At 37.1% G+C, this 14669-nt stretch overlaps 1 protein-coding gene across 2 annotated transcripts; it reads right to left on the minus strand.

Annotated features, from left to right (window-relative positions):
- Positions 1-8596, minus strand: LOC137241186 (uncharacterized). Of its 2 annotated transcripts, none has more exons than XM_067768506.1 (4): positions 8404-8596; positions 7974-8328; positions 6990-7902; positions 1-5845 (listed from the first exon to the last, which is right to left on the minus strand). In XM_067768506.1, the coding sequence occupies exons 1-4, from the start codon at positions 8472-8474 to the stop codon at positions 3696-3698; spliced, it is 3489 nt and encodes a 1162-aa protein (XP_067624607.1). In that variant the 5' UTR covers positions 8475-8596; the 3' UTR covers positions 1-3695. The 2 variants fall into 2 exon arrangements, with proteins under 2 accessions (XP_067624607.1, XP_067624606.1); XM_067768505.1 differs by having other exon boundaries at positions 1-5848.
- Positions 8597-14669: the final 6073 nt, after the last annotated feature.

The raw sequence follows: 14669 nt of genomic DNA on the forward strand, positions 1-14669 counted from the left end.
TTTTTTTTACCTTTTTTTCTAATTTTATTGTTATGTTGCAACATTTTGATGACTTGTCCACTGCTCAATGAATACACTTATTCTAATATTTATGTATATGTTTAAATATAGATTTATTTTAGTGCCATTTTAACTTCGATTTTTTTTAAATTGAAAGATTTTTTTTAGGTTTTTTCTTGTTTTCTTACTTTGTCTCTTTTCAATTTTTTACTTTCGTTTTTATTGCCCTAATGTAAAATGTAATTTCTATATGCATAAAGAAATTATATACATATTTAAGTAAATGTATGTTTGTATTTTACTATTGTTGTATGTATATGTTTAAATAACCACCAAGCTTAATATTATATATATATATATATGTATGTCTGTATATTTAATTATTTAAAGTTTACGCTATAAAAAAGTATAAATATTTGTGAAGTAATAATAATTTACAATAAATTAACTTAAAAATATTCTCTTATGAAATGTATAAACCATAAAAATTTGCGTTCATTTCAGTAAGTGTTGAAATTTTGGTATTATTGCGCTACAATTTGGTATAGCTCGTTGTCAAATACTAACCGGTTCCAAAAAGGTAAGCGCTTTCAAAAAAGTAACCGGTTCAAGAAAAGCAAGCGGTTCAAAAATAATAAACCGATGAATATAAATGTGAAAGCGATTCGGAGGCAATTAACGGACAGTTTTAACCCCTTGGAACTGAATGATTCACTGTAAGCTAAAAATTACTTTTTCAGCACTTTTGAATAACAAGTTAATTTTTTTTAATTAGCTTTCGCCAATATTACAGGCTAAACAAGCCGGCATTCTTATATTTGCTAGATATTCCTACCAACTCCTTGCCACCATTGAAGAAAAAATTTGGAGTTCCACCAATTGTAAAGTTGAGTACATGTCTTCGTTTTTTCACATAGGGAAAATGCGTTGGAAGGACCATGAAGTGAGTCTTAGCCAATCTTGTTTCAGTGAGGTGCTCAACATTTTGGAACCGTTGCTTTTTCCACTATGGATAACTTGGCCGACTGATACGTTGTCATAAAAAATAGAATTTACATAGCAATACAGGAATTTCACTTTTTTCCACTCAGCTTCCGATTGAGCATTATTTATTGATTTAAAAAAAAAATGTAAGGCGCGATAACCTCCGAAGAGATCTAAGGCCGAGCTTCTCTTTCAATTTGCGTCGTGCTCCTCTTGATTTTCCTTACAAATTGGCCGGACGGGACCTGCATGTTTTATGCCGACTCCGAACGGTATCTGCAAGGCAGATGAGTTTTCACTGAGAGCTTTTAATGGCAGAAATACACTCGGAGCGCTTGCCAAACACTGCCGAGGGGTGGTCGGCAGGCATCGGTGCAATTTAGAAATGAAACATCAAAACCAAGAAGAATTAAACACGGGGTGCCACAGAGTGGTGTCCTATCCCCACTTTTGTTTAACTTCTACATATCTAAGCTACCTTCGCCACCAGAAAGAGTTACTATCGTTTCCTACGCCGCCGATGACTGCACAATAATGGCCACAGGCCCAGGCCCAAAGATCGATGAGCTTTGCAACAGATTAAGCGGCTACCTCCCTGATCTCTAGTTTTTTCGCTTCGCGAAACCTGTCATCACCGACTAAATCCTCCGCGACCTTATTTACAACATGGCCGTCCCAAATGTCGACAATTTTGAACATCCACGTCGATGGCACTACGCTACCGACTGTCCTACACCCCAAAATCTTGGGTGTGACGTTTGATCAAGATCTACATTTTGGTGAGAACGCAGCCGCAATTGTACCGAAAATCCAGAGCCGTAATAAAATCCTCAAATCCCTTGCTGGCAGTACTTGGGGAAAAGACAAAGAAACGCTCATTACCACATACAAAGCAATTGGCCAGCCGATTGCATGCTACGCGTCCCCTATATGGTCGCCAAGCCTAAAAATTACCCATTGCAATAAGCTACAGGCCTGCCAAAATACTGCTCTCAGAACCGTCACGGGCTGTCTTCTTATGTCCCCAGAACACCATTTACATAATCAGGGAGAGAAATGAGATGCTAACCAAACAGTTCCTGTTGAATACCCAGAAACCTGGGCATCCCAGCAGATATCTGATTGATGAGCCAACACCGCCTAGGGACTTAAGGAGTCATCTCCGTAAGCATTTGGAGGAAATACGGCACCTGAGAACTCAGCCGTATGAAGAAAAAAAACACAAGCAGGTCCTTGGTAACTCCACAAACAGGCGTCGGACCATTATGCCAGGAATTGCCCGGTGAATCCAGTACTCAAAAACCAGTACCCAAAACTTGCGGAAGAGGAACGCATACTCCCTAAGGAAACGCGAGTCATCGTTCTGGATACTGTAACAGGTTAAACTCTTACATATCCAGAATCAACCCCGACATACAAAATGTATGCCCCGCTTGTAATGTGTCCCCACATGACACCAACCATCTCTTTAATTGTAATGTGGAACCAACGCCTCTAACACCCCTTTCATTATGGCCACCCCTGTTGAAACAGCAAGTTTCCTTGGACTCCCGTTAGAGGATATTGATGACAATTTGTGATCGGTCGCAGCTATTAGGTGGGGCAAAGCATTGCTACAATAACAACAGGGGCGACCCCGCTTAGAAAAAATTTCTTCTAATTGAAAAACCTTATTTCTAAAATTTTGATGTTGCTTTGCCTGTGGTCCGAACCCAGGGCATACGGTGTGGTAGGCGGAGCACGCTGCCATCACACCACGGTTGCCGCCGTATTGATTTATTTCTAATAATAAAAAATAATTATAAGAGTATCAAATTTCAAAACAAAAAATTATTTACATTTTGTTTTCCTCTTGTTCGCCTGTAAAATATAAATGAACAAATTTGGGTTTCACCGCTGTTCATTTCGCCCGAACAAAGAGTTGCCGATAAGGTGAAATCTTTTTCGAACGACAAATTGTTTCACCACCCTCTGCGATAGGGTGAACGAAAACTGTGCATATTTTCGGGTGAAAATAAAACTCGCGATAAGGGTGATTCACACGTCCATACTTTTCATCGTTCAGATGATTGCATACTTTTAGGCGCCAGATAGTGAAAATATTTCCTAAACAAGTCTTACTGAACATTTTCAATTTAGGAAGCTTTCTAGATGAATATACAACTAAGTTTTATCTTTAATATCAATATTTAAACTTAAGTAAAGTTTGTTGCTCTTGTATATGGCAAATACAAAATATATGAATATACATAAATAAACAAAGTAGTTATAAATCAAATTCAGCATATCACTACCTTAATTCACAAGGGTCCTAACCAATAGATTTTTTGAAGCTATCTTTTGTAGATTTTAGTATGGCATATGGCGAGGAGCAATCCCGCTTATAAACGTTTCTAATTGAAAAAACTTGTTTCTACAATGTTTATGTTGCTTTTCCCGTGGTATGAACCCAGGGCCCTCGGTGTGGCAGGCGGCACACGGGGGCCGCCTATAATAGACAATAGAGTTAAGCCGCTTTTAAAACGCCTTTCTCCTTTTTTGTGTCTACTGCTAAATTTAAAATTTGTGGTTAGGGTATTTGTGAATTAAGCGAACGATGACTACCGTCATACATAAACAATTATCTTATTTCCGAAAATACTTAATCTTACTATAAAAACGTTTGTAGTGACACTAAATTACTACTACTTTTTACTAAAAGCGTCTTCATTCTATACCGCCGTTTGGGCTTTTTTAGCAGTGATTATCGCATGACGACAACGTAACATGTCACCTTTGAGTGCATAAGAACGCTGACAAAAGGCGCATTGATGCGGTTTTAATTGCAAATGATAGCCGCGAACATGCTGTGTCAGACCATTGCGACGCTTAAAGGCGCGTGCACATAAATGACACTTGTGCCGCCGTTGATCAGTATGTGTAATACGATGCTGATTAAGACTATTCGCAGACGGAAACATTTTAGTGCATATTGCACACGCGTACACACGCATCGAACAGGCGGAAGGCTTATGCGCAAATTGTGGCAGTGCCGTCGGAACAGCGCTGGTGGTTTTGGACGCATCGCCCACACTTTTAAAAACAAGAGCGCGCACATTCGTTTTTCCTGCATTTTGCTTAGTTTTCACGCGCCGCTGCTCACTCGCTTTATTTTTTAGACGTTGCTGGCGGGTTTTACACTTAACTTCATGTCTTCGATACAAGCGCCAATGATTGAATGTACTGCGCCGACAATAGCGACACTTAAATGTTTTCATTTGCGTTTTAAACCAACACAAAGGTAACGCCTGACAAATGTAGCGCATATGATTGTGTAGCGCAATTTTATGGCGAAAGAACTTTTCGCAGCCACCGCAGGTGGCGGATAATTGTTTAGGTATGCGGCGCCCCCAATGTGCGCGCTTATGCTTGTGATGCAGCAAGTGGTAAATACTTTTGAATTTAATGTGAGGACACAAGCGACAGCTGAAGCGCTTTTTAAGTTTTGCTTTTAACTGCTGTTGCTGTTTTTGTTTTGGGTGCGCAGTTTTTGAAGGAGCGCTTTTGTGTGTAACATGATGCTTTTCGTTTATTTGCAATTCTAGCCGCTTACATTTAAGTTGCAACATTGTATAGAGTCTACGTAGCTGACGATATTCCGCCGATATAAGATTTGGCGCAGCTGTTGAACTCAGCTTACGTTCTAGCGCCTTCAGGCGTGCTATTATTTTCTTATTTACGAGCATTCTTCGTTTGGTGCGCTTCCCTTCTATCGAATTCGGCATGGATATTGGTTGTATAGGAGCTACAAATCTCATTTGATTATCATCCATATGCGCTACATTTAAAGCGCAAAAGTTGGTGGATTTGTATGAATTGTCATTGCCATTTATTGGTATTTTACTATATTCGCAGGGTGCATTAACAACACCATTAGCATATGGTTCGTGATGCCGCAGAAAAGTGCGTTTCATTTCCAAAATTCGCACAGCGTTCGGTGCGCCCATGCCTGTGGCATCCTTAGGATTTTGACAATTCTGCAATACTTGCGTTTCTCTTGTCGAATTCCCATTCTCAAACTCAAATGGCTGGTCAAACAAATGAGTTTGTTGGTAAGCTGAGCTATCTTCGTTTCCTTTATATGCGAAATCGTTGCATGTATTTGGTGAACCGTATCCCTTTTCAATTTTGCAATTATGGTTGAGCGCAACACCATCTCCGTTGCCGCTTGGCATGCCATACGGTTTCCACAAGTATTCAGCTGGCACACTAACCATTGGTAATTGTTCTTGGTGTTGATGGTGCTGCTGTTGTTGTTGCTGATATGATTGATTTGGTGTCATTATATTGTGTTGCTCTTCATTATATAAGTTATGTGGTTGAAGTTGCTGGCGCTGTTGGTGGTGCTGCTGCTGTTGCAACTGATCTGTCTGTACCATTTGCTGCTGTTCCTGACCTAATTGTGGCTGCATTTGATGCGCTACTAAGTAATGTTGATTAAGTGACTCGCCACTGAAGAATTTAAGATGACAGTAATGGCAAGTATGTATTTGGAATACAGATGATGATTTAACAATACTTTCATTCAATACTACAATATTTGGTTTTGCATGTGGTTTCATTGTGGCAATAGCAGGTGACGTCGTGGTGCTTTCTGTTGAAGCCGCAGTAGCGCGCGTGGTTGATGTAGACAAATTATGTTCGGTTGCAGCCTTGCTACTGGGTATTGCATGTGTTGCATCGGCGAGTTCACTAACTGACGTAACAATTGGTCTAGCTGAACGTGTTTCATTTGACGCTGAGATTGAGGCTGCGCTCGTGGGAGGTAACTTATTGGCATCCATGGTGGTAGTCGTTATCAGTTCGGCATTTGTATAGTCTTCTTCTAGGGTGAAAAATGCGTTATTATCTCCACGCTTATTATATATATAGAAGGGAGTGTTGTTTTCTGGGAGCCGAAAGGAATTCAACATAAGAGGGTTTATAACTGTGAAATTTAAAATATTTGCAAATTAACTGCTTAAAAACGACTCTACAGTCAGGTTGTTGTGGTATTAACCGCAAAAAGACCCCATCAGTTAAGAGGAGATGAAATATATCAATATCGTTAACACACCTCAAAACTCTCGCGGAGTGTCTTTATCCCTACAACAGCAAATACTCTACATTCTTAGGCAAATTTTTTTCTATTTTCACTCAAAGTTTTTGTGGAGTATTATTACATTCATTATCGTACAATTTTACAATTACGATCACATTTTAAAAATGTCATCAATCGATGTCGATCAATTGTAATATTGCACGATTACTATTACTGTAATCGTAACTTTAAAAATGTGTGATTACAACCAAGTAAGAGTTGGTAATCGTATAACTGTGGAGATTACAATTGCAATAATCGTAAGTGAAATGTAGTCGTGATAATAATTTCCCAAATTTAGATTAAACAAGTAAGGAAGGCTAAGTACGGGTGTACCGAACATTACATACTTAGCTGCTGGGCGGTGCCACGCCCATGTCCAAAATGTTACTAATTTTCTATTCTGCGTCATAAAGTAAACCCACCTACTAAGTTGCATCGCTCCATCCGTCTTTGGTGATGAATTATCGCACTTTTTCCGAAAAAGTGGGCATGGTTATAGTCCGATTTCGTTCATTTTAAATAGCGATCTGAGATGAGTGCCCAGGAACTTATATACCGAATTTCATTAAGATACCTCAAAATTTACTCAAGTTATCGTGTTCACGGACAGACGGACGGACGGACGGACATTGCTAAATGAATTTCTTTCTTCGTCCAGATCATTTTGACATATAGAAGTCTATATCTATTACGATTAGTTTATGCCGTTACGGGTTACCGTTATGCGAACAAAATTAATATAGTCTGTGAGCTCTACTCAGCTGAGTATAAAAAGAAATTTCAGCTTGGTAAATATGGGTTTGGCTGATTATTTGACTTTGATTTCGATTCCTTCCTCTTTCTAAATTTTACATCACAGCGTAATATAGCTTTCTGTACTCACCCACACGTTGATCTGCACTATCATCGACCTGATGCTCATGTTCCGATGCATAAACCACATGCTCCTCTTCCTCATTTTCTGCATTTGTAATGAACTCATTCGCATCAGTTCCAAGCTGCTCACCACTTTCGGTTTTTTCTGTCTTATAAGTATTTTTCAATTGCCACTCTTCTTTCATATCATCGGTTGCTGCATAAGCGTAATTATGTTCCTCGCTAAGCAAATGCGCCTGTAATAATTCATGTGCACTAGGTAATGCAGCAGGTTTATGTATTCGGCGTTCTACCCGCTGCTGCTCCTGTTGCTGCGTTTGTGTCGTTCCATTCTCACAAATCGTATTCGCATCATCATCAGGTATATCAATAAATGGATCATCCAAATTTATAATCTCCATTATGTCACAATTATTAATAATATCTTGCGCATTTAACATGGGAAAATCACAAAAATCATATTTTTGTTCAACATTTGTTTCCACGTCTGGTTCCTGCTCGCAACTCTCATCCACTGCCATATCCAAATCATCGGATAACAACCTTTCAAACCCCTCTGAAACTTCCTGTTTAACACGCACAATTGGTTCTTGTTTCACCTTAAGTTGGCGCTCGGTGGCACGCATATTTGTGTTTGCCTTTTCTAAACGATATTTTCGTTGTAGCTCGCTTTGTGTCTCGAGTACCTTATCAATGAAACGTGAAAAATTTTCCAAACGTTTTAAGCACAAGCGACACATCTCTTTCGGTAAATGATCGTCTTTTTGTATATTTAGAGTAGGAAAACATTTTTGTATCATTCCATAAATTTCGAAATTTGTTGAGAAGGACACCACTGATGAGCAAACAGTGCCACATAGGCGGCATTTAATTTTCGGTGCACATGGTGAGTTGTGTAATTGAGCACCACTGCACGTTTGCTGCAAAGTGTTGAGAAAACAATATTAAGTGTTTAAAATCTGAACGATGCACAGACAAATGTCGAACTTACGTTCTCTTCCTCTGTCTCGTAACCATCGCAATTATCCTCCCGCAATTCCACTCTGCTCGCCTTGTCTTCTGTTGCGCTTTTGCTGCTAGTTTCCTCACAATTTTTCCCCTTGAAGCTTCTATCTTCGCCCTGCTGCTCCTGCACGTGTTTATTTTCTAATTGTTGTACTGATTTAATCCCATGAAGGCATGGTACAGCAGTCTTTCTCAAAATCTTTCGATCCGTCGAGCAGGTAAAGTCTTCATCACGAAAATGGCGGCTACATATGGCACTCCATCTTGATGGCTGCCAATCTGGACCACGTTGCGCGAATTCCAACCATTTCTGCATCAACTCCTGTCGCTTGAAAGGGAATCTGTTGCAAGGAAAGAAAAACAAACAAAAATAATGCTGCAGCCATCCATTTGCAATGATGATTGGTGCTACTAACTTGTGGAAGGAAATATTTTCCCCATGTCCATATTTATCATCACAATTTTGTACAACACAAAACGAGGGCATTTTTGGTCTTGATTGTTATATTAATATATAATTAGATTTAAGAGGAATATACTAAAAAATAATTTATTTTTTATAATCCGAAAAGTTAGCGACTCTGCGACTCTCTCGAACAATTTAGCAAAACAAAGTGAAAATCTGTAATGCCAGAGATTTAAAAAAATTGGTCTAATATCACATTTACATCATTGTGCTCTCTTTAGTGGCAAATGCGATGAAATGCAATTGAATGATTCATTACGGATATGAGGAAATTCGCCACTTTTGGAATTTTAAGAAAAAATGTTCCAGTAATAAATTCTAAAACTTACAGTTAAGGTTTTTTTTATACATTTACATAGATTATGGTATGGATTAATCATACTCAGGTGATGCGAACGGACGTGTATTTGGAGCTCGTAAATAGAATAAACATTATAAAGTCTGTGTGCTTTGATAAGCACTAAAAATTGGTGAAACTAGCAAAGTAGTGACAGGTGATGTACCAGCATTAATAAAGTGCCCTTCTTGTGAGATTCAATTATATTTAATTTAAATAAAAAGTTGAAAAAATATTTTGCTTGTGCAGTTTTGTGTAACTGTTAAGTAGAGTTGGGTCGTTCCGTTCTGAACTTGTTCAATTGACCGGGTCTCTCAACTGAACAAGTGAACTAGATCTTCGATTTCGGTTCTTTTTGTTCTTTTAGTTCATTTGTTCTTTTAGTTCGTTTTATCTAATGTTATTCTTTCTCTCTTCTCGTTCGTGAACATTGTAAATTCATACATACATACGCAGAAATTCACAGTGAGCACGAATGTCGATGATGCCACTTACACTAAAAATATTTGTGTGGCACTGCTACAACAATATATGTATGGACTATTTATGAAAAACATGCTTTGTAAGAAACTAATTATTACATTTATTAAACTTGAAAAGTTCATATTTACAATTTGTGTCTGTACTCTTTCAATTTCCTGGATCTTCCGAAATTTGTAACTTTTGTTGAAGTTAATTATACATATATATATTAACTTATTTATTCATTACTCATTTAAATATACCTACACAAAGCATTGCTGCATACACACCCCCATCTATACTTTTTGGCTTTTTTCGCGGGTGCGAGCAACAGTGATCAAATTTGCTTGAAAAAAAAAGAGCAGCTGAACAAAAGAACAACTTGTTCGTTCATCAGAAAAAGAACGAAAGATTCGAATCTCTGAAATGAACGAAAGAGCACAACTCTACTGTTAAGCAGAAAATGGAAGAGTACGGGAAATGTCGCAAAAAAATAAGAGGGGAAACAGGTGTAAGATGTGAGGGTGTGTGTGGTAAGGTTTACCATAAAAACATTGCGTGTGCATCTATCGATGATTATGGCCTTAATTGTTTGCAAGGTTGTAAACTTTTAAGATTTATTTGTGTTGATTGCATGACTTATGTTTCCAATGTTGATGAGGCTTTAAGGGAAATCTTGGCTATTTCAGAGGTAAACAAAGTAAATTTGAAAGTGCAAAAAAGCGAAATTGAAAAAATGTTGAGCGAGCATAAAAGGGAAATAAGCGCTTCCATTAAGCTGCAGACATTGGTGCTTTATCGGTAACCGTATCGGTAACCTTATAACATCTGATTCGACCAATCTTAAGCGCCAAATACACGACACGAACATTTCCGCGAACATTCCGCAATCTTGTTCGCAGCTTTGGCCATACACCATACGAACTTTTGGCCGAACATTAGTTCTCTTTCAGACAGCGATGAATACGGACAACAATTATGCTGCAGCAATTTTTCGATTAAAGTCGCATAATCATTATTCTTTTTAATTCTATTACAATAATCTTTGCTTTTTACTTGCCACAATGATGGCAAAGATTTATACATTTCAATAAATTCACTCAGAAATTTTTTATTGTCCATTTTACTTTTCCGCGCACGTCTGTTCCGTTCAGAAATTACTACGATTATGAGCTATTTCGCCATACACGCACGAACAGTTCGCGCAAATGTTCGCCAAAAATTAAAATATTTGGATTTTTGGCGAACATTTGCGCGAACTGGCAACCACCACCATACACGACAGAAAAGGTCGCTGAAACATGACATAACGGGAATGTTCACGGAAATATTCGTGTAATGTATTTGGCGCTTTATGAGAATCAATGCAATCGATTATTGGTGCCGCTAAGGTCGTAACCGTATCGTAGCCAACCAATTGGGTTTTGGTTTACCGTCGTAACGATAAACAGCTGATTACGTTAGGGATACGGATACAGCGATACGACATACGGCACCAATGACTCCGGCTTAACTCACAACGAGGAGAGATGAAAATAATAGTAGAAAAAATCTATAAGGTGAACTCAGAAAAACTAGAGTTAATGAAAAAAATAGAATGCTTGTGCTTAGAAAATAAGGATAAACTAAGTAAAGTTAGTATACCGAATGAGGCGTTCAATAAGCAAAAGGATGAAATTATTAATGAAGTTAAAAAGGTTGCTAATATCCCTAATGAGGCATTTAATAAACAGAAAGAGGAAATTATAAAAGAAGTTAAGAAGGCTGCAAATCATAATAAAGGTTTTGATGGTGGAAATGTTTCTACATATACTACTGTTACAAAAGGCATCCCTCCAATTGTTATTAAGCCCAAAGTGAAATAAGCCATTGAGAAAAAAAAAACGGATTTAAACAAAATAGATCCATCCCATTTAAATATAGGAAGGGTACAAAACAAAAATAATGGCACGATAATTATAAGCGCTAATACAGCAGGCGACAAGGACAAAATTAGAGATACGCTAACAGAAAATTTGGATAAAAATGTGTATAATATAGCTGAGCCAAAAGTGTATTTTCCTAGAGTTGTGGTAGCTAATATTAGTGCAGAGCATACCGAGAGCGAAATAGTTAGCCGGATCCTTGCCCAGAATGATACACTGAGGGTAGCTAAAATGAAATGTATTACAATTAAACGCGCTAAAAAAGAAAATAGAGGACAACATATTAATGCAGTTATAGAAATAGAGCATAAATATTATTAGGTCATCATGAGACATAAGAAAATTAATGTTGGATGGGATCGCTGCCCAGTTTATGACGGTCAAACTGTAAAAAGGTGCTACAAATGTTTAGGGTTTAACCACATAGCTGCCAATTGCACTCTGAAACAGAGATGTAATAAATGTCTGGGAGAACATGGGGCAGAAAACTGCCAGGAGAGCATGCCGATTAATAAATGTGGTAATTGCGTAGATGCCAATAATCAATTAGGTTTTAAGCTCAATATAGACCATAACATAATGAGCCATGACTGCCCAGTTTATCAAAGGAAGCTTTAACTGGAAAAACAACGAGTTGGTTTTTAACAACCAAGACGTACAAACCCAGTAATAAATGTTTTTGATTTGAAATGTATCTACTTGAATATTTGTAGTTTGTTAGCAAATAAAGCAGAGCTCGAAAAAATGATAGAAGAAGTGGATCCGGACATTGTTTTATGCTCAGAAACACGTATAACTTCAGATATTCTTGATTCTGAAATTAATATTGCACCGTATACATTAATTCGCTGCGACTCTCATAGTAGACATACGGGAGGGGTCGTTTTATTACTGAAAAAGGAAATCAAGTACAAAGTCAGGTTTAATCGATCAATTGATAGAAATGTATGGTGTGCTATAGTAAAATTAAAGCAAGTGGACATTAAGTGACAAATAGGTGTGTTGTACCATTCCCCAAGCTCTAGTGACAGTGAATTTTTAAATCACGTAGAGAGTATTTTATCAGAAGTATTAGAATCAGGTACGAATTCCCTTCTAGTTGGAGATTTCAATATAAACTTAAATATTAACTCTTCGAGTAGCTACAAACTGAATGAAATTTGTACACGTAGCGCAATGAAATAAAAAATAAATTTCAATACAAGAGTCGCGGAAACTTCTCAAACAAAAAAAAAATTTATTATATGCAAACGCTGATATACTGTCTTGTGTAAATCTTGAAGACCACAGAATATCCGATCACGAAACTATTTCATTTGCTATAAAAGTAAGTAATTCAAACCCGTTACGAAGAGCCGTTTCATCAACATCCTGGGAGAATTATTCTGCCGATAACTTGACCACTCTAATGAGGAATTGCAATCTCAGTTTAATAAGAAGCATGAATGTCAACGACATGGTCAACTATATAAATACTTGTTTACTAGATTGTATGGGAGTACTAACGTTTGAAAAAAACAGTACGGTAAAGTTAAGAAATAAATGGTATGACCAAGAATTGACAGAACTGAATAAACTAAAATACCGGTTGCACTCACAAGCTAGAGCAACGGCTGACTATACCGAATATAACATGGTCGCGAAGTACTACAAAAAACTAATCAAATTTAAAAAGATTAAATACGTGGAGAATAATATTGATATCAATAGTTCAGATAGCAAGCTAATGTGGAAGCATCTTAAGCATGCTGTAAACTTAACGGGGCCACAAGAAAATATCTTGACGGTGATCGTAAAAGGTGTGACATATGATACACCTCGCGATATTGCTGAAGCATTGAACTCCTTCTTTATAGATAGCATTGTTGATATAAACAGGGAAATTGAAGTTGTTCAACGTCAGAACGACTTCCAATTTACAGCTAGGTCATGTTTACAATTCGAAGAAATTACGGTTGAGGATGTTACAAAAAGGTTCAAAAATAAAACTGGGGGGAAAAATTTGCTTTCAGAAGGTGTAATTAAAGATTCGGTATCGTACATGGGTTTCTTCTATGGAACCGCTATAAACAAATCCATGACTACTGTAATAGTGCCAGACATGTGGAAAATTTCGACAATAGTACCAATTAGGAAAGTAAAAGGTTCAATAATGGCAGAAGAACTAAGGCCGATAAATACATTGCCGAACATAGAAAAAATTCTAGAAATTGTAATAAAAATTCAACTGCTTAAATACTTAGAAAATAAAAAAATCCTTATAAACGGACAAACCGGTTTCCGAGAAAGGCACTCTTGCGAGACGGCCTTAAATTACGTCATATCTAGCTGGAGGGAAGAGCTGAGCCTGAAAAAACATATAGTAGCCGTTTTCATTGACCCGAAAAGAGCGTTCGAAACAATTGATACGAATATAATGCTCGATAAACTACAAAAAATTGGTATTAGGGAAAATGAATTGCAGTGGTTTAGAAGCTTCTTATCAGACCGGAAACAAAGAACAACCATCGAGTCAGTAGTCTCATCTGAGGCACAAGTGGACATAGGTTTACCACAAGGGTCGGTATTAGCACCAATCCTGTTCAACATTTACATAAACGATATATCATCAGCACTGAAATATAGTAAAATCAGGTTGTTTGCAGATGATGCGCTACTTGAAGTAAATGAAATGGACATTTCAATAGCAAGGAGCAAAATGCAAGAAGATTTGGACTCATTGTATAGATGGCTTTGCATTAATAAACTCAAGCTTAACGTAAACAAAACTAAGTTCATGGTTTTATCTAGGACGACCAATAAGGAATCACTTAATTTAGATCTAAAAATAATGAATACAAGCATTGAGGATGTCAAAATATTTAAGTACTTAGGGATCCTGATTGACAATAAACTGAGGTTTACGGATCATATTGATTATATTGTTGCCAAAATGGGCAAAAAAATTGGATTTTGGAAGAGATCGTGTAAACTTATTAGTAAGAAATATAAGTTGAAAGTATATAGATCCATCATAGAACCGCACTTCTTATATTGCCCTACAATATTCTTTATTGCCAATGAAACACAAGTAGACAGGTTACAAATTATGCAAAACAAAGCTATGAGTTTTATATTGAAAATGAGGTACGACACTTCCATAAAGAGTATGCTTGATGCACTAAACTGGTTGAGTGTGAAACAGTTGATATTTTACCATAGTATGAAATTTGTATTTTTTATCAAGCATGGTAAATTACCAGCCTACCTAAGTGAAAAACTTGTTTATGTGAATGAAACCCATTCTTACATAATCAGGGAAAATAATAATTTTAGATTACCTCTTCTCAAAACAGAAATGGACAAGCAAAATATATTTTACAAAGGCCTGAAATGTTTTAATGAACTACCTAATCATGTTAAAAATTGTGAAAACTTAAACACCTTCAAAAAAAGATTATTAGAATATTGCAAAACCCTTCCAATAAGATAAAATATTTTGTATCTGTATTT

Source organism: Eurosta solidaginis, chromosome 2 (assembly GCF_040869045.1).
Source record: "Eurosta solidaginis isolate ZX-2024a chromosome 2, ASM4086904v1, whole genome shotgun sequence".
Lineage (NCBI taxonomy): Eukaryota > Metazoa > Arthropoda > Insecta > Diptera > Tephritidae > Eurosta > Eurosta solidaginis.

Coding starts and splice junctions, on each gene's coding strand:
- LOC137241186 (XM_067768505.1), bottom strand. CDS start 8,474: ATGCCCTCGTTTTGTGTTGTACAAAATTGTGATGATAAATATGGACAT. Junction 7,903..7,973: donor ACGAGACAGAGGAAGAGAAC/GTAAGTTCGACA, acceptor AACACTTTGCAG/CAAACGTGCAGTGGTGCTCA. Junction 5,849..6,989: donor TAGTGCAGATCAACGTGTGG/GTGAGTACAGAA, acceptor TTTTCACCCTAG/AAGAAGACTATACAAATGCC.